The sequence below is a fragment of the Falco cherrug genome, chromosome 2 (genome assembly GCF_023634085.1).
Source record: "Falco cherrug isolate bFalChe1 chromosome 2, bFalChe1.pri, whole genome shotgun sequence".
Lineage (NCBI taxonomy): Eukaryota > Metazoa > Chordata > Aves > Falconiformes > Falconidae > Falco > Falco cherrug.
The window spans coordinates 24,177,498-24,202,753 of record NC_073698.1 but is presented as its reverse complement, the minus strand read 5'-3'; the positions used below and the strand labels follow the sequence as shown (position 1 = coordinate 24,202,753).

At 43.7% G+C, this 25,256-nt stretch overlaps 1 protein-coding gene across 10 annotated transcripts in view; it reads left to right on the top strand.

Annotated features, from left to right (window-relative positions):
• Positions 1-2,185: 2,185 nt before the first annotated feature.
• KATNAL1 (katanin catalytic subunit A1 like 1) overlaps positions 2,186-25,256 on the top strand; it is a 38,626-nt gene continuing 15,555 nt past the window's right edge. Inside the window, exons 1-4 of one of the 10 annotated variants that reach the window (XM_055701800.1) lie at positions 2,186-2,320; positions 10,192-10,367; positions 18,957-19,117; positions 21,116-21,284. In XM_055701800.1, the coding sequence (XP_055557775.1) occupies positions 10,206-10,367; positions 18,957-19,117; positions 21,116-21,284 (492 nt within the window). In that variant the 5' untranslated portion in view covers positions 2,186-2,320; positions 10,192-10,205. Of the gene's footprint in view, positions 2,321-2,812; positions 3,211-3,589; positions 10,368-11,644; positions 11,867-15,123; positions 15,226-18,956; positions 19,118-21,115; positions 21,285-25,256 lie in introns of those variants that run through there. The other 9 variants (XM_055701797.1, XM_055701799.1, XM_055701806.1 and 6 more) reach the window with 9 other exon arrangements.

The following is a 25,256-nucleotide window of genomic DNA, read 5'->3' as shown; positions in this document are numbered from 1 at the left end:
CTGACAGTGTCTGCAATTACTCTAGCTGGAGACACCTTTGAACCAAATCAAATGTTCATGGCAGAAGTGTTATATTAATTTATATCGGCTTCTGATTGAACTGACTAGAATAAATCAGAGAGAGAGGGCACACAATCAGCTCTGCTGGCAGATTTGCAGATTGCTGGAAAGGGGCAGGATAAGTCTCTGGGGTTTGGCTGTGAGTAATGCTCTCCTCCACCAACACAGCTGGAGCCTGCATAACCACTGCCGCTGACACCCACCAACATCATGTCTTATACATGAAGTGCTAGTTTTATAGCCTCTATCAAAAGATACAAAGATGTAAGCCGTGAGAATATACTCATAGTAGAACAAGCTTCAGTTGCCTAAGGGGTCACCCCCCCTCCCAGCAATGTCTTACCTTCTCTTTGCCTGAAATTATTGACTCACAGCAGTCGGTGGAATGAAACGCACACGCTAGTCCTAGCTGCTTCAATACCAGGTCCAGCAAATTAGATTAGACTGCTGATAAAGATGACTTTAATGTCATACTTTGTATTAAAATGGATTAGAAACATTAGTGTTCCAATCCAGGGACTGTTGTGGAGGCAGGAACCTTCAGTAAGGAGGCAGAATAGATGGTCGAGAAGCAGTATTTTTTGCATTGCTCCAGCCAGATCTGCTGGAGTCTGACTTCAGCAACAGGAAAGGCTATGAAATTTCACACTCACAACCATTCATTTACCTTATTAGCAAGTTTATGAACTACTGACTGCCTGGCGGGACTAGATGACCTCCTGAGGTCCCTTCCAACCTGAATTATCCTATGATCCTTACATAAACCTAGCGTGCAGGGCTAGGAACCTGGAGATGTGGTTCTCTTTCTGCTGACCCAGTCATTAGTAGATCTTGCCAAACTGCGCAGACCAATGCTTTCCCTCTGAGAGGTCTAACTAGGGTGACGCTGCTATTGCTCTGTCGTTGAGCAACTACTTTTCAAAGGGAGAACAGCAGTAGTACGGGTACCCTCTTCCACTATGAAGCCGCTCCACTTGACTCAAGAATTACTAAAAAAAATGGATGGGGAAAAAAAGTCCCTAACCAAACATACAGGGATTATGACTCAATAACCAGCCTTCTCTGTGTCACCTAATGCGATAAGAGGTATATGGTCTAGTGGGAAGAGACATTATAGCAGTGCTGGGAGCAGGCTGCTTATGATCTGATCTCCCCAAGAACTGTTGAGCTCTGTAGAGTCTGCACAGCATCTATGCTTCTGCGTATGCGAAAAACCAGCAGGAATTGATGTCATGGGCAGGCAAGTTCGAAGAAATGTGGAAAAGGGGAAGCTGGAGTTGCAGCTGTTACGAATTCATCACGATTTTGGCCCCAGTTCTAAAATACGCACAAAGGCATAAGAATCTCCACATGATTTTGAGGGAAGCGAGATCTGTAGATATATGAGTGACACATTCACACATGCTGTATTGTTTAAGAGGCACACTGAGCTTTTAGTTTCAATCCCTGCTCTTTCACTTGTGTCAGCTAAACGTTTCTGAGAACCCTATTGCGAGATACAACCTCACGCTGCTACCTTAAGGTAACGACAATTGACATTTTCGGGAGAAATCACGTGGCATTCTTGGGAGCCATCACAAGATCACCATCAGTGGGACACTCCCAGAGCTGTCACAGGGCAGCTCCAGCCGTAAGGACTCACTGCAGCGGTGCAGCTGCGGGCAGTCAGCTCAGATCCGCTGGGACCTGCGGGCTGCTCCTGCCTCCCCGTCTCCTCCGCCTCGCTCGTGCCTGCGGCAGCTCTGCAGGATCGGCCAGTTCTGGAACGCGATCCCGCTGAGCTCCGGCGATGTTTCGGAGGGGCATGACTGGCTTTCCACCGGATCAGAGAGCACGCTCGCCTCGCCAGATGGCAACGTGTTACTGCGGTGTAAATAACCAACAGGAAAGCACAGCCACGGTCAGAGAGGCAGGCAGGACCGCCCCTTTCGGTGGCAATACGGACACGGGCTGGCTTGCACTGACGGTGAAACGCCATCCTCAGAGGTCCCCAGCCGCACCGCTCCGCTGGCGGGCCAGGCTGCCCGCGCTCGCTGCGGGGCACACGCTGGAGAAGCGGCGGCGACGCTCACTGTCGGCGGCGACACACACCGGGCGGTGCCGGGCACGGCTGCGGTCCGGGCACAGGCAAATCCCTGCATCTGTCCCGTCACCGTTACACTGAAGCAACGACACCCGCCAGCGGAGACGGTGCCCGGCCTCGGTGCGCGCCCCCGCGGGGGGCAGGCGGCCCCTCCCGCCGCTGAAGCGAAGCGGGACGGTTCGTACCGGAGGCGCGTCCGGCCGCCGGCCCCCGCCCAGCCCACAGCCGGCCCCCGCCGCCGGGCCGCCCGCCGCCGCGCTTGGCCCTCGCCCTGCGCCCCGCCCGGCAGCTCCCGGGCACAGATCCCCCGGGCACCGCCGGAAGGCGGGCGCTGCCGCCCCCGGGCTCGCAGCGGGATGTCCCTTTGTGTGAAGCTCGCCGGGACAGCGCCGCCCTCTCCTCCCGCCGCGGCGAGGCCGAGGGGCGCTCCGGGGAGGCCGCAGCCTGGCCGCCCGCCAGCTCGTTCCGCAGCGGGCCCGGCACCGCCCGAGGGCCCGGCGGGCTGCCGGTGGGGGCGGGGTAGCGGGACGCCGCGCCCCCCCCCTCCCCGCGCCCCGCCGCCGCCGCCATGGCAACCGCCCGTTGCCACGCGCGCGCACCCCCCACCCGCCCCGGCAACCACCCGTCGCCGCGCGCGCGCGCGCCCCCCCGCCCCGGTCCCCTCACCCCCCCCTACCCCGCTCTGACAGAGCAGAAGCGCTGCGCCCCCCTCCCCGCTCCGCTCCCGCCCGCGGACACGCACCCTGGCTCTCCCAGGTAACGGCAGGGCCCGGCTACAGGGCGGCCCCTCACGGCGCTGCCCGGGGCGGGCGGCGGCTCGGCCCTCGGCCCAACGGCCGCCGTCCCGCCGCGCCGAGGGAGGTGGCGGACGGAGGGGGGGGAGTAGCGGCGAGAGGCTGGCGGCGGGCAGCGCCCGGCGGAGCCTGCTGGGAAGCGTAGTTCGCGCCCCCCGCCGGGCGCTGGGGACTGAGGGGAGAGGCGGCGGGTGGGAACTACAAACCCCAGTGCGCTCGGCTGGGGGGGGAAGGGGGACCGCGGCTGGCCCCCGCGGAGGGGACTGTTGTGAGGTGGTAACGAGGGCGCTGAGGGGATTTGTCTCTCCGGAGCCGCCTCTGAGGGGATGGTGGGGCCGGAGCGCTGCGGGCGGGGGGCCCGGCTGGCCCTTTGCCGCTGCCGGGGGCGGGGGCTGGAGGGAGGGGCAGCGTGGCGGGGGAGCGCGGTGCCTGCGGGGGTGTGGGCGCAGGGGCGGGTGCGGGGCGGACCGGGGCGGGGGTGGTGCAGGAGGAGGAGGAGGAGGAGGAAGATGCTGGAGGAGGGGCGGGATGCGAGGGGGGGCGGTGGCAGCCGGGGCGGGGCATGCGGCAGGCCGGGTGGAGGGCTGCAGGGGGCGGCGTGCTGCGGGAGGAGGGAATGCAGGGGTGGGGCTGGGTGGCGGCAAGGAAAGGATCGGATGCTGTGTGGATGCGAGTGGAGAGGGCTCTGCTGGAGGCTGAGGAAAGCATACAAGGAAGGGGGCACATGGGAACAGAAGTAGACCGATGAGAGGGGAAAGATCTGCTGGAGAAAGAGTGGCTGAGCAGATGCAAGGGGAGGGCTGTGCAGAAGGCAGAGTAGATGGGAGGCTGGGTAAATGGAGATGGAGGAGGCAGTGGTCAAAGAAAGCCAGGAGCTGGTGGCCCTGGAAAGTTTCCCCAACCAGTTTACTTCATAGTTCGCAGTTTCACGTGACCTACTGCACTTAGGCTCTGTTGAGCTTCTTGCCCTAGGTCATCTTTACGTGCACAGACATAGTGTTACCTTTTAGAATAATTCTGCTTCATTTCTATTGTGCCCACGTTTCTGTCACGATGGCAGTGTTGCTGTTTGTCTCTTTCCCTTCTCCGTGTCCTCTGATGACAAGTTATAGTGTTATCCTTTATCTTGTATTCTCCAACAGGCATGAGGGGGAATAAAATTACAGTTCCTGTGTTCCATACCATATTTCAAATATACATATTTATGGTTGGCATATTAGAGGGAGTTATTTTTTTCTTACTGAAAATCTGTATCTTAAAAGGATCAATGCATTAGTGCTCCCTTGTGTATGCTGAATATTGAATGTCTATTCCTTATACAGTTTCAAATGTCACAGACATAGGTTTCTTTCCAATGGATGTTTGATTTTTATTGCAGTTGAAGGGTTTTTTGCAGTTTCTTTTTTTTTTTTTTCATTCCACCTACTCCCATGTCAGATACATGCTAGGCAGGCTTAGGCTTCTTGCAGCTCCTGGTACATGCCAGGTGCAGAAGTGATCATTGCTGCTGCAGCATGCTTCCAGGGTGCTTTGCTCTTGGAGACTTGGGCTTATGAGCAGGTGATGGAGAGGAATGGATCCTCCTGCCCTGAGCTATTCACGATCATAGAATCGCAGAATGGTTTGGATTGGAAGGGACCTTAAAGATCATCTTGTTACCGAAAATTGTAACTAAGAAAACTCTCCAAACCAAATGATAGTTTAGAAAGCTGACAGTGGTATATTGCAACACTGGGTGCACAGGGCATATTTCCTCCTAATGTGCACACCAAGTGACTCGAGGGCACACATTATATACAATAGAGTACTTGGCATATTCATAGTACATTACATATTCATTTTCATTTACACAGAGGATTGGTTACAAGTTTCTTGCTTCTAATGCAAATTAGTATGCATCCTCAGACAGCACTAAAGTTTTTTAACTAACTACACATGCTCCCCAAGTGGGGTTTTGCCCTCTTTTGTGGGGGAGCTATTTGAGTTGGAGGTCGCGATTTCTCGCTATGACAATTACCTTTGTCCTGTTTACTAATTCTCTGTGTATTGTGACACCTTATCTGCTTGTCTCTTCATTTGGCCAGAACTTTCTCACTTGGAGATAATATATATTATTGTATATTTCTGCATAATATAGATAATGGTGTTCTTTTCACTATCTGTTCTTTGTTTCCCAAGGTTGATTCCCTTGATTAGAAGTCCTTTCATTCATCAATTTTGACGACTTTAGAGGGTCAGCTTGACCTAAACTCTGTGCACAGATTTGTTTAACATATAGTTAAACACTAAATCCAAGTTTGATAATCCCAGAGTTTAGGCAACAGTCTAGTCCCAACTCCCCTGCCCTGGGCAGGGACGCCTTCCACTAGACCAGGCTGCTCAAAGCCCCATCCAGCCTGGCCTTGAGCACTGCCAGGGATGGGGCATCTACAGCTTCTCTGGGCAACCTTTTCCACTGTGTCACCACCCTCATGGTAAAGAATTTCTTCCTAATATCTAATATAAAACTACCCTCTTTCAGTTTAAAGAGTTTTATCTCAAGATTGAAAAGCCAATGGAAGACAGGGAAACAACAACAGGCCTTTGTCTAGTTTTCTGTGTAAATAATTGAGAAGTTCTTCTAGGGATTTGCTGAAATCTGAAGACTTGATGCCTGTAGCACTAGCAGCAATATGCATATAAATGTATATTTAAAGAATATATAGTATTTTGTAGAACAATTTAAAAACAGAATTCTAATTAAAAAAAACCACATTCATAGTCCTAAAGAGGCAATTCTTTGGAATTCAGAGGGGAATTCAAAGGATGGAAAAGTATTCAGGCCTAGATTCTGATCATATGAGTCAGGGTTATAAACACGTGTGAGTCCATTAAACCTGCAATTATTCATGGAAGGTTTATCTGGGTTGCAGATTGGCTGTGCTAGGAATGTAGCAGCACCAGAACTGAACTGTTGTAGAGCTGATTATGGTCTGGCAGGGCTCATGAGCTGCAGTGCTGTGGGAACATGGATATGCCGCACTCGGGATCAGGTGCAGAAGCAGTTTAACTGCCTTTCTTGGCACAGAAACTTGACCTAATAAACACTTTGAACCCAAGCTGGCTCTGCACAGACCCATCTTGGGAGCCTTCGGTGGCATGTTTGCTCAACCAGAAGTGCTTACACGTGTGATGTGCAGAAAAGCCAGTGGCTGCACAAATGGCCAGAGGGATTATTGATTTGGGCAGAGTTCCACTTCGTTGAGGTCTGGACAGGCCCTGCAGAATCCTTCAGGTATCTGAGCCCTGCGTCCTGTCAGAGGAGGGATCAGTCACCTCAGGGCTGGTGCCACCTGAACACTAGCTTGGCTTTGGTGTGGTACTAATACCAGAAGCCCTGGAGACTGTGCTAGAGAGAAGAGTGATGTGTGGAGCCAGCCTGGGTCCAGCGGCCTAAGATGGAGAGCCTAGCAAGCCTCTCACTGCCTAAATTGCCTGTGTACAGAGTTACGCTCCCTGGAGTGCCCCATAGTGTCTGTTGTTGTTGGTTGGTTTTGTTTCTGTTACCCAGCCTAGCCGATGACACCTTGTTATCCTGAATAGTGGTGGTGCGCCCCTGTGGATATGCCTGAAGCTGGTACAGGAGGTGGTCTGGGGAAGGATACATTTTGCAGCCAGTTTTAGGGATAGCACAGCCATTTCTGTTTCTTCTCTTTCTAGTTCCTCAGAAAATTGTAGTTCAAAGGCTTTGAAAATGGCATTTCATTCTCCAGGGTGTTTTCTGTTTGGTGCAATAGTATGTTATCTCTAATTAAAACACTGGCCAACTGTTTTGTGGTTTCTTATGTATTTGTGTTTACTGTTAACTTGTGATGAATGTCTTCATTTGAAGATATTTTTTTCCCCACTTGCATTTAAAGTAACATTCAACTCTGTTTCAAATTAGCTCTTGGAAGATTCCACACAGAAATAATTTGAGGCCTGTGTGCATGCTGCTTCTCCTTCCCGCTTCCATACACGTTTCCCTATTAACTCCATGTCTGCTGTTTCAAAACAGAGTTTCAATGCAAAGAAGCCAAAAAACAATGAACAGAAAGCGCTTAAGTGAATTGAAAGATCCCTCAGTGCTGGGTTTCGTGCCACAGTGGGTGTGTATGCTTTATCTGGTGTGTGTGCTGCTTTGAAGTGACATGTCAAACAGGGAGTGAACACTCCAATGACATTACCTGCTGCAACCCCCAGTGCTGCTGCTGTGTTTGCAGCCATTCTTGTTGCTGCTGCTGCATACAGCAAAAGGGAAAAAAAAGAGCACTGGCATAGCACACTTCTTGTCTTTGTTTCAAGAAGCCATTTAAATGTAGTTTCAATCCAAATCTGCTGGAACTGAGCCTCGTTCTTATTTTTATATACATATATTTTAACAGGAGTTGTGATCCTGTGAGGTAATGATCATTAGCTTTCACAGCAGTCCATGGGACCACAGCTGCAAGTTTAAGCAAAGCCAAGTTAACAGGGAAAGATAAATTTGGCTGTGGAACTTGGCAAGCCTTTTGTTTGTTTTTTATCTGACAGCAATCAGTTAAAATGTTGTTTTTGACATGTGAACGTAATGCCTGATAATTGTCTGCAGCATCAGCGATTGCTTCTGAACAGGGACAGTTAATTACCACAAATGAAGACCAGTTGTTCTGCACCAAAGTCCAAAATAAAAGGGATAATCTTTCTAATACAGCAGGAAAGACTTATTTAAATTTTTTGCAGTTCATTTTTAAAAATCAAATAAAATACATCAAGAACATGAAAAGGAAACATAGTCTGTATTTCAGTTAGAAATAGACTTCTGTAGGCATCTAGTAAGTATTGCATGTCATGCAGGGAAAAAAATGCTTTTTTCTTCTGCTGATAATATTACAGTCAGTATTGCAGTTTATGCTTTTCCAGGTAAGGTATTGTCATATTTTTGCATTTCTCTATTTTAATAAGTTTTAACTTCGAAGAGAAAATTAAAAATAGGATCATTGTACTATTTTAAGTGAAAACACAATCAAGGGAGAGGAAGGTGTTTGAAACTGGTTGAATCTGGCTTACAGGAACAATACGGCCTTAAACTAAGGAGGGCAGGTTTAGATTAATTGTAAAGAAAAGCTTCCAAGCAGTAAGAACAATTTGAGAAAGGAACAGCTTCAATGCATTGCTTAGACTCTGGTAATAGAAATGGGTGCACACAAAAAGTGGATAAATCCAAAAATCAAAACCTCATAACTCTGGAATTTTCTTCCTTGCTTTGCTCTGTGGGGCAGTTGACCTGTTCCAGGATTGTGCAGTGGAAGAGGGCCATCCTGGCTCTATTTCGTAGGGGTGGAGAATGTATAGTCATACCTCAGGACTGGATTTCAGAACATGGTGCCTAACAGCGTTGCTGTCTGTCTTGTGACGTTATTACATCCTGCCCAGAAATTTATAACAGCCCATGGGAATGATCTGGAAGCTGAAATGTGTGGCATGGCACAAGGACAAGTAAATCTTCAATGTATTTTGCTGCGCTTGGTGGAGTGCCAGCCATGGTGTAGCAGTACATTCTTGTCATCAGTCTTCAGCTACATGGAAGCTGTGTGGCCTGTGGGTTTAAGTAAGGGTAACAGGTTTCCATGGCTTAGTTACAAGGAGCAGGAATGAAGAGGTAGTGGAGCAGACCTGGTGTGCAGCTGCAGGTAGCAGTAAGGACCATCAGTTTGGCACTGTTGAGAGGCAGAGTGCATGTTTGCTATAGGCAGCGTTCAGCGAGGGCAGAGTGAAGGTTATGTGGATATACGTTTAACTTGTTGTCAGAGGTGTGAATTTTGCTAAGCATAAGGGAATACAAAGGCATAAGATACATTCCCCTTAATGCCGTCTTGATCTTGTCTTGTCTGTTCTATAAAAACTACTAAAGTTTTTACAACCAACTAGGATTTGCTTCTCCTGTTCTGGCTTCTCTCTGCTCCTGCCTGCTCCGACTGCATGCACTCCCATACCACAGACTGTTTTTGCTGTGCAGCCAGAACTGTGCGCTGCGCCAGGCCCTGTGCCCCGCTCTCTCCCTGTCTGCCTCTATCCCTCCTTCCCTGTTTTTTTCTCCACCACCTTGGTCTTGCCAATCCCTTGATGCAGCTAGTTGGATGACCCTCCCAAGCTGGCCTCCTCCCCCTTGGTCAATGCAACTCTCTGCATTACATAGCTATGAATTGTAGTTTTTTATTTTTGATTTCCAGAGGTTTATATCTGGCTGAATGTCAGGGACGCCACCCATCCTGAGTCAGAGGACAAGGGAGAGGAATTGATGCTCTTTTTGTGTGGTAATCCCACATCACTTTGAGTCATGTAGGATTCAGATAAAGGAGCAGGCACTGCTTCAATCTTGAACCTTAAATACAAACCTAGCTGAACAACACAGCTTAGTTTTGATTGTGTGGTTTAATACTGCTTTCTTGAATGGGTTACTGGGAAAAGTTGGGCTATGGGTTTGCCTTAAAGTCACACTGTGATTTACTACTTGTATAAAGAATGTTAGTAAAATCTGTAAATCTTAAATTGTTTTGGGGACTAGGGGAAGGTCGTACTTTGGGATCACTGTTTTAAGGTGTCTTGAATTTGGATTGCTAGCTCTGCCATAAATCCCAAAGTGACATGTTAAATTTAATGAAAAAAATCCAACTCAGCATGTGGATGTTGGAGTACTTTGAAAGAATATTTGAACAGAATGAAGCTCTCAACTTCGTCTATAGTAGAGCTGTCATTCAACCATATCGTAATCTCATTAGGGTGAGGGGTCTTGAAAGTGCTGAGTGCAGACTTCCCTGATGCTGGTTGGCACATTTAGGCATGTATGTAATACAACAGTATGAAAAGCAATTTAATGCCTCGTGTGATTTGTGATTCACGGGTTGATGGCTGCTAATACATTGTGGTGATCTACAAATTAAAGTTTGGCTTGTTAGGTTCAATGTGGGCAGGGCATTTAATTTTCTTGCATTAAATAGGATTGGGGCCAAAGGCAGAAGAGAAGTTGTGGGGTTTATCACTATAAAAGAGTTGTGATTCGTGATCTGAAACCTGAGGCTAGTGAAGAGATACACCAGAGCTAAATGGTTGAAAAAAAGGGGGACTGGCTGGGAATGGGGGGGTGGAAAAGATACAATTCAACTATGAGAGAAAAAGACAAAACTAAAGTGTTACAGTCTGAATTACTCTACAGCATGTAAAATTCATTTTTCTGATGATTATATTCTCCTTTAGATTTCTGAGTGAAGATGAATTTAGCAGAGATTTGTGATAATGCCAAAAAAGGAAGAGAATATGCACTCCTTGGGAATTATGACTCTTCTATGGTATATTACCAGGGTGTCATCCAGCAAATCGAGAGACATTGCCAATCGATCAGAGATCCAGCACTTAAGGGCAAATGGCAACAGGTAGGGTGAAATAAGGTTGCCTTTATTCTATTAATTGATATTTGCAAAACACACTATACTTCCCAAACCTTTTAAGATGTAGAGCATGTATATTTCAATTGTTTGCAACACTTCTTTTACAATATTTTGTTGATATTTATGGCAAAATATTTTTGTGGTGTATTCAAAAGGAATTCTTTTGTTCTAATTGAATCAATTTTTTGTTGTTTTCACTTAGGGTGATTGGCTAATCCCTGGTTTGTTTGTGTGTGTTTGTATACTTTGGAAAGCTGTTTTGCTGAGGACTTCCTTTTGCTGTTCTATCTTTTGACCATCTAACGTCCAGTAAACTAAGATGTGAGTGGATGGGTTAGCATCACTAGAATGGTTGTCTGAGTAGCAAACTATAATGCTACAGTGTGCAAATTTGGATCAGGTTTCTAAAATTCCAATACTCTTCTCAGTCTTGCACACATGCATCTCCCTACTAAACAGAGTACTGCTGAAGCCAAGGAAGTAATCTGCAGGTGAAGTGTAAGAATCCTTATTTAGCACTTCCAGTATTTGAGTCTTCCTTACACTTTGTGGTCCCATTTTTCATTGTGCAAAATGTGTTCCATAAAAAAAATAAAATAACTGGAGGATAAACATACAAAGCTGTATTCCAGAACAAAGCATTCATGTTGCATAAATATTATGTTTCGAAAGAAGAACATAACTCACATAAAAGATGTAATTTTGCAGTAAGTAGCTGAAGAGATGGTTTCATGAAGAGTTTTTCTGAATACAGTATGTTTAAATGATGTCAGTTAAAAACAGAAGCAAATTTTTCCCTTTTATTGTAGCAGGTGCTTTGGATATGGTTTTGTGCTTGAAATCTGGCACTAACAGAGTATTTTGTGTACAGATAGTTACAACACTGTTAGCAATCATTTTGTAATGCAGTACTGTTCATAGGTATTTATCATAGAACAGCAGAAATCTGCCTGCTTATTGTCTGCAAAGCATGTGTGTGTACAAGCAGCAGTGATAGTTCCTAGCTTTTCTGATGATGTGATAAACTGAATGTTGTATAGGAGATGGTCAAGTATTTGTACTCAAGCTTTTCCCACGCCAGGGCACGCTGATACAAGGTATTCATGCCCCATGTGTGACCTCAGTTCCTGCCAAACTTGTAGCTGACGTGAAGGTAGATCATAGGCTTTCCTTGTTCTGCAGCTGCATCACTGCATTGTCTTCACTTCTAGTATTTAGTGTTTCCTCTGGTGACATTGATTCTTCCATTCAACTTTTAACAGCTCTTACCTTATGAAGGTTACTTCAAGTCTCATGATGTCATGTGTTGTTTGAACTGCTTCAGAGAAGCCTGTGCACCACAGAATGCATGCTATGCTTTGGAGACAAGCCTCAAGTAAAAAAGGACCATTGACACAGTTTCCAGGATTATTCCCTGGGGAGGGCAGCTGGCTCCTTAGCAGAGGATCTGAAGTTGGCATCGTCTCAGAAATTATCCCTTTTAGGTAAAAACAGAATGGCCCCTGACTGTGTCCCATAAATGCTTTAGAGAACTGTCCCCAGAAAGATCAGCAGCAGGTGGGGTAGCGTCTGTCACGCTGTGCGCTCATGTTAATTCTGAAACTTCCCAGCACAGTGGTGGCAGATGAGCTTTGTCAGAATATTGCTTTGCTGTTACTGGTGTCAGTCTTGGCTCAGGGACAAACACCAAAAAGTCAGAAGCGTGATTAAAAAACTGAGAAATGCTTCATACACAGGGTGTTTGCCTTCTCATTCATTTATGGGACTACCCATAGCACTGGGAACTAAATGATACAGCTGTGAGAGCAAACGATATAGCCCTGGAACCACTAGCTTTTCCATACCTCCACCTGAATTGTTTGGTGAGACCTATAGAAGTAGATTTGCTTTCTTACCGACTCTTGATATATAATTGTTGTACTTTCTCACTCTATGAGACAGACTAAGAGGGAGTCTGATGATCTGGATGTTAGCACTACTTTCCAACTCCAACAGCAGCTACATCCAACCTGTCAGTCACTTTCAGTAGCTGTCTGACAGACAGCCTGTTCTGAAAAAAATTAAACGGAAAGTTGGATCACAAGAAACACTCATTCACAATATTAAAATAATATTTAGATTTTCCTTTAGATCATTGTCATGAAAGAATTATGACATACATATTGTGTAAGTTTAGCAACATTCAGGTCTAACCCACTTGGTACCAGTGATATGCAGAAGCAAAAGACTCCCATACCTATATGCTTCTTGCAAGTGGCACAAGAAGCAAAGCAACTCTTAGGTTAAGGGAATGAATGTAGTTGATTTTCATTTGAAATTGTGTCTCCTCTGGCATATGGAACTAGCCTATTCCTTAGGTTCTTCAGTTTCTCCATTCTCTGAGGAAGGTATCACCAGTACCTTTTGGAGGTGGGTTCAGCAATCTCTAGCAGACACTGGGCAGGTAGAGCTTTTACTGTTGGGAGTGGTGCACAGAGTGAATGTGCATATAGATAAGTGCTCGAAGAAGAAGATTGTTACTTAAGTCAGTTTGTTTCTGAGATGTACTCTCTGCATTCCCATTCACAATCTTGAACCTCTTGAAGAGTTCCTGGGACGCCAATGCTGAGGGGATATGGCAGTATGAAGCATGCCCTTCCTTTCTCTACTTTTGCGCACAGTACACAAACAGGATGTTTGTCCTATGGATACTTCTGAGGCAGTGAACTCAGTTTCAGGTGTTTGTGTACATGTTCCTTCATAAAATAGGAACACTCACATGAGTAACATCGCAAAGAATAGTTACAGCCGTGGCTCTGGAGCTGACCAACTCATACCTGTTTTATGAACCATTGTTCTCCCTATCTGGTCACTCCTCTACAGTGGATGCTCCATCATGAAGAGGTACCTCATGCTAGGTGGATTTGTTTTGTTGCCTTGTGTACAACACAAGGTTTTTCCAGCAATTTATTGAGCAATGCAGAGCAGAGGTGAGCCAGAAGTAGTTGGGATTTTAGGTTAGACTCCCAAACACTCTTGATCTACCTCTCTTTGTGTAGGTGTCATTGTTTTCAAATTTCTACATGTTGGTCTGGACAGAATCATATTCTGTGCATGTATTTGATGGCTTGCATTTCATATCACACCATCAGACAACTTCAGCTTTGCAACTGAGCACCCTGATTTCAAGGGTTCTGTGCGCTTGGTGCTGATAGTTAGGAGGAGGAATGTGAACATGTGTCATCTGCTCCTCTGGGAGCAACTGGCTTAGTTCCACTTGATGCAATACTGCTTCTAGGACTTGAAACTCAGCACTGATGAGGTGAGAGGGATTGTGTTACTAGTCTGGCACAACCTGCAGAATTTCAAAAGGGCAAAAGATGCATCCTAGAGGGCCCACCGAAGCAGTGGTTTGACCTCCTCTGACCCTTTGGAAAATTCGTTGTCATCAATCATCTGATAATTAGCTTGACTTGCGGATATCAAAAGTGACCTGCTCTTGAGACCCTTACTTGTTTTGCATTCAGGGAGTGCCCAGCTTGCTCTTGGGTGGCTGAGTGTTATCCTCACTCCTAGGCTCTGAGCTCATTTGAAAAAGTTCCTTCTTTGTTGTGCTTTGAGGTTTGGCTGACATGTAGGCATATTCATCCATGTAAATGCAGGCTGGGACTGGAAAGGTTCAAAATCTGAAGCAACTCATCTCTTTTTCTACTTAACAACAATAAAAGGTAGGTTTACTCTTATGACTGCTACTGTGAACTTTACTTATGTTGACATTCCCCCTGTTTTATTCTGAGAGAGTTTCTTGGCCGTTGCAGTCTTTTTGCTAGACAGCTGGCTTGTAGGAAAGAGCTGCTTCAGTGACAGTTCAGCAGCTGCAGAATGACAGCAGAGCGTGCCCCCGGGAGACAGTACTGGCTTACAACAAGGCCAGTGGCTGTCGAGCAAAACCTGCTGCATGTTACAACTGTGTGCTCTGTGTTGCACAATATCTGAGAGCACAAGAGCTTCAGTCGGAGTTGAGACAGGAGTTCAACGATTCTCAGAAAGCTCAGAGCAGCCAGCAAGGCACCATGGTCACTGGAGCAGGTGATTAAGTGCACTGTATTCTTGCATAAAGACTGAAGGATGACTTTTACTTTTTTCTAAAAATTTTAAACAGGTATCAGTCGATCTCTGCTTATGTTGCTTTTTGCTTCGTCCCTGTTTTATTAACACTTTGTAGGTTACTTCATGAGTAATTAAGGAATATGCTGCAGGTAGCTCATGAAGAACTGTGGTTACAGGAACTATACTTAGACTGCATGGGATCAGATTGGGTTACAGGGCATCCATTTTGGGTATGGTTTAGGGAATCATTATTTTCACTTTTTAAAAATGGAGCTTGTTGAATAACTAATACTAGTTGCACGCAGTAATTTCAAGTTTGGAAAACACTTTTACAGAAACTTGATTGGTTTTATTCCTGCATGATATATTAAAAAAAACCCTCACACATTTATATTTACAAAGGTACAAATACCCATGCTTATTGCTATGGGAAGTTGTGTAGGAGTATAAGCTCTGGTGTAGCAAATGAAAGCTGGTGATGCCAAAGGTGCAATGGTTGCTGGATTGTGAAATACAAAGGAACTCCCTGTCATGGGTTTTGGAACAGGCACTAAGAGTGAACTCAGTTCTTGGTTACTGTGTTTTAAGCCCCTATGGTAGGATGTGTTTTCTGATTCATTACTGTAAATCCTTAGGGCTAGAATGTCAAAACAAAGATGTGGGACCACCCCTTGGACTGAAAGGCTTTTTATCAGGCTTTCCAACATCGCGCAGTGCCCATGGTGCTGCTTCTGTGGACGAGGTGATGTGGCAGGTAGGGGTGGCTGGTATACCAGCATGGCTCAGGGGAAAAGGCAGTTTCACATGGTAGCTGAACCCAGTTAACATCCTGCTGTGCCCAGAGAGGCCAAGCTCTTCCCCATCTAGTCTCCCCTGCAGCTGCACCAGCTTTTCTCCCTCCGCTGCACCCTGCTATTCTTTGTCTTGGGGTTCACCTGATCACAGAGTAGCAAGCTAGTGCGGCTTGCTAACCCATCAAGAGTGTCCTTTAGTTCTTTTTACCCTCCTAGACTAATTTTATGCCATTTTATCAAGCTGGCTTACTGTATTGAGATGCCAGAATTGAATCCAGAAGAGCAGAGGTAGAGTGTGGTTGGGTAGAATAAGTGAGGAGAAGCAAGATCTTTCTATTTGGCAATGATGAGCTGCTAATTCAGCCTATGCTATCTACTGAAACTGCTTAAACATGAATAACCTAAAAGCTTTCTTAAGGTTCTCTGCAACCTGAGCTGGGCCCCAGTGAGGGCTCTGGCACCCAGGGAAAGTGTGTGATGGGGGGGCAGAAAGACTGGGTGAGTCCAGTGATTTTCCTGTTTGCAGCCTTCTGAGGTTGCTTCAGAGTAGCACTGATAGCTCAAAGATGCTGCTCAGTCACCTCTGTAATTATACCACAGCCCTTCTTGGCTCGCATCTGGGTTGTTTCTCAACTGCAAGAAACTCTTTCTGCACCTGTTTCATCTTACTTGGTTTCTTTAAGGCCTCTAGGAATTTATCAGCTGGTTTTCCTTTGTAGTCCTGTTGTTTGAGTGCATAGAGGGGTTGTTGTTGGTTGGTTTGCCGGGTACTGACTAAGCAGTAAGGGGTTGTTTTTCAGGTCAGGCTCAGGTCTGGCTAAGAGATGGCCAGCAGCTGTTTGTCTCTTTCAGCTTCCAAGTCATCTAAGGCTCACTATATCACAATCCTCCTTGCTGGTCCAGAGAGCTGAATGACAGCACTCTGGTCCTCAGTGCTAGCAAATTGCTTTCCACCAATTTTTTCGCATGTGTTGGAAGGCTGGTAGGAGGAATCTTGTCTGTATTCCTGGAGCACTGGAGTAGGAAGTGGCTGTCTCTCATGGAGCAGTGCCCTGGAGGATTTATGTTGTATCATTCCTTTGTACCTCACAGCAGCTGTTCAGCTGGATTTATTTTTGGACAGGAGGGATGCATGTTAGACAGTTTGAAGTAACCAAGTTAGTAGTCAATCACATTTGTAACTCAGCTGGAAGTTCTTGCATGGGGGATGTGTTTGCTGATTGTGTGATGAGAAAGCAGACAGCAAAGCAGGGCAGGAGCAATCCTGTCTGAGCTGGATATCCTATGTCTTTGGAAAGCAGAGCTATCCCATCTGCAAGAAGGCTGCTTTGCCCTGTGAAATAATCAAGTTTTTCCTATACCTAAGGCTCCTTTTGTACAGATGCACGTAGAGCTTCTGGTGCAGTAAATGCAGTATTGCAAGAACCGTGCAGGGCCTTGGAGATTTACCCTTCACTTTGCCTCTATCCCTATTGGTATCTTGCTGACAACAGTGACGTATATTCTTCTTCTTAAGCAAGGTTTCAAAGCAGAGAAGAATTTCTTTGTGCTGCTGAAGTCTCCTGATTTGTCCTTGTAGTGGGAAAATTCCCCAGAGCAGAATGATACATTGCTGGGGGATGTACCTGGTAGTACTTTAGGAGAAATGTAGCTTCCGGAAAGAGGTGATGTGTGTTCATTACAGAGTACTGTTGATTTGATCATTCATTCTTTTATATACCTTACCCACCAAACAGTTATGTCAGATAGTGCTTTCAGTCTTGAAGTTGCCCCACCAAAATTGAGGGGTTGTTGTTGCTGTTTTGAATATGTGGAGCGGGGCGGGTAGGGAAAGATGCCATTCTGAGAGGGGAAATGAGAGTGTGAGAGACAAATGAAATGAGCAGGTGAAAATCAAGCTGGAAGAGGCATGCTTCTGAAAGTGTGCTGACAAGACACAGCACTCTGTGTGTGCTCAGTGCGATTCATTTCCAGACACACAGGGAGACAGGAAGATTTCAGGCTAGTGGCCACATCTTTTCACCAGTAAGCACCATTCAGAAGAACAGTCATAAGGTGTGATGCTGTGTACTGCTAGTTTCCTGATTTGCTGCTGTTATAACCTCAGCAGACAGGCTGGATTTGCAGACCTCCATACTCTTGATCCTCTTGATTACTCAGAATCTGCACAGTAAAGAGAGTCTGGATTTCAGGCTGAATTGTTGACATCTGTTGATGCTGTCCTCAGTTGCCTTCCTGGGCCACAAAGTGAAGTTTGGTTGAAGCCTTCCCAGGCAGTATTTCTCCCAGCTCTTTTTCACATGGACACATGACATGAACACAGCTGGGTGCCTGGTATCTTTCCTTGGCTTTCTTGTAAGCTGACTTCAGATCCTGGCTTTTGATTCAGCCTTGCAGTGTCTGTTAGTTGTAGCCTTCACTCAGTAGTGTGCCTAGTGGCAGCCTGCAAATACCCTGACTGTAGTGTTTCTTCATGAGAGCTTTTAGAGCCTATGTGCCTTTCCAGTGGGTGGAAAGGTTCAGGATGTCCCTAGCTCCAGCTACAAGCTTGTAACAGGCAAGATTCACGCTGGCCTAAGGTAATCCTAGCTGCAGAGTGCCGATACTGATTTAGTGGCATGCACAGCAATGCATTAATTAGTTTCAGCTGTGCACCAACACCAACCCTCAAGCAAGTAAAAACCAACATAAGCACGGAGGTTGATCCACAGGATGGAAGGCATCACTGAGTGATAGGTGATGACCAGATGACTGGTAAGATGCAATACAAGTGCACTCAGGTGAATCCTAGCACATCGTAAGCTAATGCACTGAAAGCTTGTGCTTCTAAGAAGAATGTATAATGCAGTTTTTTGCTGCTGGTGTGTACTAAGAACCAGTGACCTTAACATACAAAACTTGAGCTTGTAACAAGCCATATCACTTAAAATTTAGCAAATTTCTACACAGGTTTTGTTTTTCCTAGGCTTCATGGAATAAAATTGAAATGACAAGTATCAAATGAATACTCTTGAAATTATTGCAGTAGTTCTAATTCCCTCACTAGTGGCAGTAGAAACTTGAAGTATAAAATTCAGCTGCATAATTCTGCAACCTGTTCTGAGACATAATTTCCTCTCATTTTTATTTTACTTAGTGTACTTATCATTTGAACTTACGCTATATGGTGTTAAGGTTCCCAATTTCTGTTCTTATCTTTGCAATCCATGAAAGATTGACTTGTGCTTAGGTGACATTGCCCCTCACAAAGCTAATTTTGTAATATTATATTTTAATTATTTAGCCAGTTTTATAATTAGGACCTTGGAAACCGTGATCAGAGAAGTTCGTTTATGCCAGAATAGTAGCAAATATGTTAAAAGATCTGCCAACAGCACCCTTACTAGGCAAAAGTATGTGTTTGTGTGCATACATGTCAATATGCACACGTAAATCAGCATCAGCACCTGTTATGGAAGAGTGATCCCTCTGTCTGGTCATGACACTGACAAGCAGGAAGATGAACTCTACAGAGATTCAGTTATTTATGCTGTTAAAGACCTATTGTCAGCCTGATACGTCTGGGGTTTGTGAAAGGAAAGGCTTGGGAGTCCCTGCTTTTGAGGGCAGTGTATGTTTTGAGTTAGTTTTATGATTAAAAAAAAAAAGTTTGAATGGTAACAATTTTTAAATAATGTATGCATTTCTCAAGGTCCAACAAGAGTTAATTGAAGAATATGAGCAAGTTAAGAGCATTGTCTCCACTTTAGAGAGTTTTAAAATGGACGGACCTGCAGATACCCCTGTATCCTGTCAAGATGAGCCTTTTAGAGATCCTGCTGTTTGGCCCCCTCCTGTTCCAGCTGAACACAGGTAAAGAGAGGCTTAAGCAGAGTGGGTGGAATAAAGTTAGGTTGCCATAATTTTATGTTCTTTTTGAATGCATTTGTAACAGGAAAATCACATTTCATTTACCCCTTAGTCATTTGTAATAAAGAATTAATACATTGGGGAAAAAAGTAATTAAACAACAGTCACATTTATTGCTGAAGTTCTAAAGAAAGTCACTCCTCCACTCTTGTAGGAGTGACTTGCTAAGTGCCTGGAACTAGAGTCTGCTGGAGAAGTAAGTGGGCTTTTGGTGACAGTTGCCTTTCTCATGTGTAGGGAGAAAATTTTTCCATTTCAGTTTATTTGTGCAGTTAAATTCAGTGGTGGCTGAGGAGTCAGTAAGAAGCAAGAACCAAAGGATCCTGAAAGGACATGGTGGTTAGAAATCACTCCCTAGCTACAGATAACATGACCTGTGTTTAATCCATTGCTTAGGTTTATTGCTGAACACGTTCTGTTACACATGGTGTTTCTCTTCTATAACCATCTTTAAGGTAATCTTAGTTAGCTAATAGTTTCCTCAAAATAGATGCTTCTGCATTTTCTGAAATCCCTATTTTCACCCCAACAGAGCCTGACACAGGTTGCTGAAAACAACAAATCTGATTTAAAAACAATTGCAACCTTTATCACACCAACATTTTTCTAATATTATAATACCAAAGAATTTTAGTGTTTGTACTCACATAAGCAAAGGAATAAAGTAAAATGAGAGATCTTGGTTAACAGAAAGAAATGCTGAGTTTATTTGTAAATTTATGTGCTTTATGATTATCAAACAAATGGATCTTCACTTTTCAAAAAACTGTAAGAATGTAAGTGTAAAATAACATTAACACTGATTACTTTTTTGAATGGTAGAAATTATTATCAGAATTTTTCTGTTAATATTATGTGAAGTGCAAGACTTATTTATTCTTGTATCTTTCATAGAGGTAAAGCCCCAATAGTTTATTCCCTCTTTTAAGCTGAAATTTAAATTTTGTGCAAATAAGTAAGGAAAATTAGCTGCTATTCTATGCTGTTAAGTTTGATGAAAAAGTATACAAGGCAAAGTGTAGCAGTTTTATCCAGCAGTGTGTTTAAGTATGTACTCTTTTTTAAGCCGTATTCCTGGAAACTGTTTTTGGAGTTAGCAAAGTTTGAATTACTCAAAGCAAGAATCAGTAGGAGAATTAATAGGGGACACTAATTAAAGCTAGGTGACATTCTTGGCCATTTATAGTTCTATATTACAACTCCAACCCCTAGAGCAAAATGACTATGACATCTCATTGTAAAACCACATTCTTTCTCCTCGTGCCACTGCTGAGTTCTCAGACATTGTGGGATGATGCACACAAGTATAGGTGGTTGCAGTTCGGCTCTGTTTGCTTTTGCTTTCTATACAGTTTTAATGTTTTGACATTTTAACACAGGGGAATGAAGTCAGAGGAAGGAGGATTGTGTTAAAATTCTCCCTCCTCTGTTTTGGGACCTAGCAAAGCTATTAGCCAGCTTTTTTCTTGTTGTTGTTGTTGGTTAGGGTTTTTTTGTTTGTTTTTAACCAGGGATGTCATCTAGTTGTGTATGTAGTACCTGTGTATATGAATGCAGCCTAATACAGTCTCCTGGTTTTGAGTCAGAAGGAATTTGAAGACTTTTACTAAATTATTTCCTCTTCCATTACGTGTGTATTGGTTTGTTGTAAGATTGGTTAGGAGTACTGATTTAATAGTATTGTTAATTTTCTCTTTTTCCACTGTTGAAATGTTTTTTTCCCATTTGTATTTTTTTCTTTTTGAGTGTCAGACAGAACCAGAAATATGTTGTTGGGTTTGCAGATACAGAGAGACAAGAATTAGGGGCTTCTCAGCTTTTTTAAATAATTTTTTTAATAATGCACTAAGGAAATTAATGAAATTGTAGAATCCTTCCTTCTTAATGTTGCTCTTTTTTTACTGTTTTTAGCATATTTTTGTTGTGTTTGCTTGTTGTTAGGGCTCCACCTCAGATAAAACGTTCCAACCGAGATGTAAAACCTTTGAGGAAAGAATCACCAGGACTGCAGCCCCGTGGGCCTGTGGGAAGAGCACACGCAGTATCCAAGGGTGAAAAGGCTGCAGGCAGCCGCGAAAGGGAATCTAGAGCTAGAGGAAGAGATGACAAGGTAAGAAGTGGGAAAGAATGTGGTGGGGAGGAGTTATGGTGCAGTCAGTGGCAAAGGGAAGCATTCTTAGTTTTAGTTATTTAATCCAGGTAATAATAAAAAGCCACAATAATCCTGTGCAAGAAAACTTCGTGCTTTCCTCTTGCCTCATGGACAAAGCATGTATCATGGGGATATTTAGTAATAAGGACACCAAATTATGGAAAGTTCTGTATTTTTGCTGTCTTGATTTGATATTTTTGGATGGGGAGGAAGCATGGTAGCCTGTTGCTGGGGGGGATGGGTGTTACTATCTCAGTTAGACCATGGACTTGACTGTGATCTGTCAGTGTTAGTCAGGCTCACCTCCTTCTTCCTCACCTCTTTTTTTTAAAAGAAAAAGAAAAAAAGGAATCCAAGTTTTTTGTAAAGATTTCCATGTAAAAATTGCAAAGTGAGACCAGTGCCCTTCTCTACACTTTAAGCATTATGGAGTTCCACAGTACCATTGCCTCTGCCATGCAATAGTAAAATTTGGGTGTGCCTAGAAGTCTAGGACAGTTCTGTAAATGCATTGATGCTAGATAAGTCTGTGCCAGATTATCTGAAGTTAGATATTTAAAAACTACATGAGAGAAACGTAGTAAAAGCAAACTTGTAGCAGCTTTCCTTTTCTTCAGTTTTATTATAATGTTTAGGAAGATACTTCTTGGAAAGGCTTTGTTTTGAAATAAAAAGAATGACATAAATCAGAATAAATTGGGGATTCTTTCCTGTGAAGACCCATGAAAAAGAAGCAGTGCTGAAGTGAAGGAAAAGGAGAAACAGTAAATCAGTATCAAGTAGTGTTGTTAAAGGCAGGACTGTTTTGTGGCTGAAAAATTACCTGCATGCAAATTGTTGTTTCTGAGACACTTGCAGTTTTAGATGTAACTGTGGAGTCAGTGAGAGGAACCCAAGGAATCTGTAGTATAAATGATACAAGTCAAGATTGTACTGAAGCAGCTTTACTTTCTCAAGAGACAGATAGGAGAAACCCCTTCCTATGGGGCACACAGTATTATACAGATCTGGATAGATGAATAAGAAAATATTTAGGCCAGTTTTTTTCCAAATTAATTTGGTTAGTCCCTTCATGGCCTTTCTATTACAGGTTACTTCTTCACAGCACAGAAAGAGCTCAAAGATACGCTTTTTCTATCATGAATTGCTTTTCTGATACACAGGAAAAGTATTAAGTAATTTCAACCCTTATTACTATCAGTAGTTAGGACCAGGCACATTTTCAGCAGTGCTACTGAGTGACAGCACAGATCAAGCATTGTAGAAATCTCTCTACCCGGGATCAATAAGATTTAAAATAACAAGTGTGCATCCTGCAAGTGATAAAAAGCTTGTGAAGATTTGTGAAATTATTTACAGTTCTGCCAGCTACATGGGGAATTGGAGTTGTGGTGTGTGACAGGTTCACCAGATGTGCTTGTGTAAGGCACCGTTTAAAGTCTTAGCTCTAATGAGGGCGAACTCGGCTCTTGAAGCTTTCTGCTGACGAGCATTATAGAGCTTTACTATAGGGAGCCCACAACAACATGACTTGTACAATACTTGTCTCTGGGAATAATGTGATTAGCAGCACTATTGCTGTGAGATGGAGGAAGTGTCATGAAGGTGTTCTATTTAATATGGTACATTTTAAACACTACTCTGATCTGAATAAATTGGTCACTAGGTGGCAGGAGGAAAATATGTCTACTCTTCAAAAAGATACCAATACGCGTGCTCTTATCTTCCCCTTTGTCTAGCTACTTGGTCGTTATTTTATTTTCTTTGTCTGGGGTATGTATGCAAAAATCAACCCAGGTCACAAATTCTCATGTGTTATATGAGGATTCTTGTAAGGGATCCATGATTTTCCTTTGAAGAAAATTTTGAATGAAAGAGGAAGCAGCCAGGCGTGGGAAGTGAAAGAAGTTAATGCAACTTTCTGTATTTTACACACAGGCATGAAAGTGGGTTTAACTTCCCTTTCAGTTTTATCCTTTCTTAGATTGCAAGTGCTTATGTTCTTCAATTTCTGAATTTAAAGCTGCAAGAAGCTTACATCTGTAGCCTACCATGTTGAACCAAAGAGGTTCGGTAACTCCTCATGTTCTATTAAAAACAATAGGGCAAACCTGAAGCTTCACGCTAAGAACCACTTTCCTTGTAGTAAATGTTTCAGCTCTGTAGTTCTTGGGTTTGGGTACTTGGCTAAGATTGCTTAGAACATGTAATGAACTTGGATGACTTACCTATTTCTTAAGATGTTGATTGCAGTGTAATAGGTTGTATGCTGTCCTGGCTATAATATCACAATGCATATTTTTGTGTGATATTTTTTCAAGATAAATACAAATATAGTATGTATGTTTTAGAAGTGTTTTGCCTCACTTGAGGCAAATGCCTTCTTTCACTGTTTCTTCTCCCCAGAACATATCATAGAATCACAGACAGTAACCATCTTGGGACAAGGTGTTTTAACGTGACTATGCCTGTAAAATGACCTTTTGTAGTGCTATATAAAATAATTTTGAACTGCAGCCCACTGGATAGTGTTTATCCACTAAACCCTTGTATTTATGTGTTTCTTTTTTAAAAATAGTGCTTTCAAGTGTTTCTTCCTTCTTAGTTCCACTGGAAATTATTAGTGTTGTTCTCAGGCTATCTTCTGCTGGATTATTGCCAAGAATTCTAGCTTCTGTTCAATAGTTCAGCTTAAAGAGGCAGCATGCATGCTACCTGTATGTCTTTTAGAAATTGCATAATACCATATCTAAGCACTAGATTTTTAGGAGTATTCTTTAGATTATTTTAGATTGTCAGTGGATGAGGACAGTAAATACTGTGAAGGATATGAAATAGCCAAGGGCTTTGCTGCCATATCTGTGAATTGCATATTAAAATTAATGAAGATATGACTTAAAAAAAAAAAAATTTGCTTGATTATTCCAATGTGCATCATCAGATGTGAGATGAGGTAGATGCATTAGGTGGAAGCACAGACCTCCATGCACTGGGTCCAGAAGGCTGCATAATCTCCATCTGAGAATGCTGAAAGAACGGGTAGGTGAAATTGCAGGGTTGGGAGCAGAGATTTCCAGTAAAATTTATTGGGTCAGTCTGCTGTTGTCTCATGTGAATGGTAAGTTGGGTTGACCACGCCTCTATTTAGAAGGGGAAAGGAAAAGAGATCCAGGCAACGAGATGTTAATTTTATCTAAACAGTGTGCAGGGTTTTACAACAAATTTAGAATGGATAGAATCATAGAATCATGCAATCATTTAGATTGGAAAAGACTGTTAAGATCATCAAGTCCAACCATTAACCTAGAACTGGCAAGTCCACCACTAAACCATGTCCCTAAGCATGACATCTACGCGTTTTTTAAATGCCTTCAGGGATGGTGATTCCACCACCTCCCTGGGCAGCCTGTTCTAATGCTTGACAACCCTTTCGGTGAAGAAATTTTTCCCAATATCCAATCTAAACCTCCCCTGGTGAAGCTTGAGGCTGTAAGTTAAATTTAAAGTTAAATGAAAAGTTAAAGACTTAGGATGGAAGGCGGAATAAAGTGAAATAGTTTTTCTTAAGCAAAGATGTTGCCTTTGCCAGCACTTTCTTTAGTGTCATAGTTAATGTCTTAGAGAAAGAAATTAATCTACCTGGATGCCACATGGGAAGGAATTACTTAATCTAGTGATTGTGTGGTGTAGAAGAATTGTAGAGTGGGGGGGAATTAGGCAATAAGGGGAATGTAAACAAGTGGTGCTGAAAGAAAAAGTATCAGTCAACTGGCAAATCATTTATGGATTTCCTCCAGACTAGAGATTGACTCTAGTTTTACATTTAAATTAATGACCCTGGCACAAAAAAAGAGGCATGTGCTAATTAAATTTGCTGATGACACCAAATTGGGGAGCGCCATCACCAGAAGAGGCGAATGACGCTGTTGT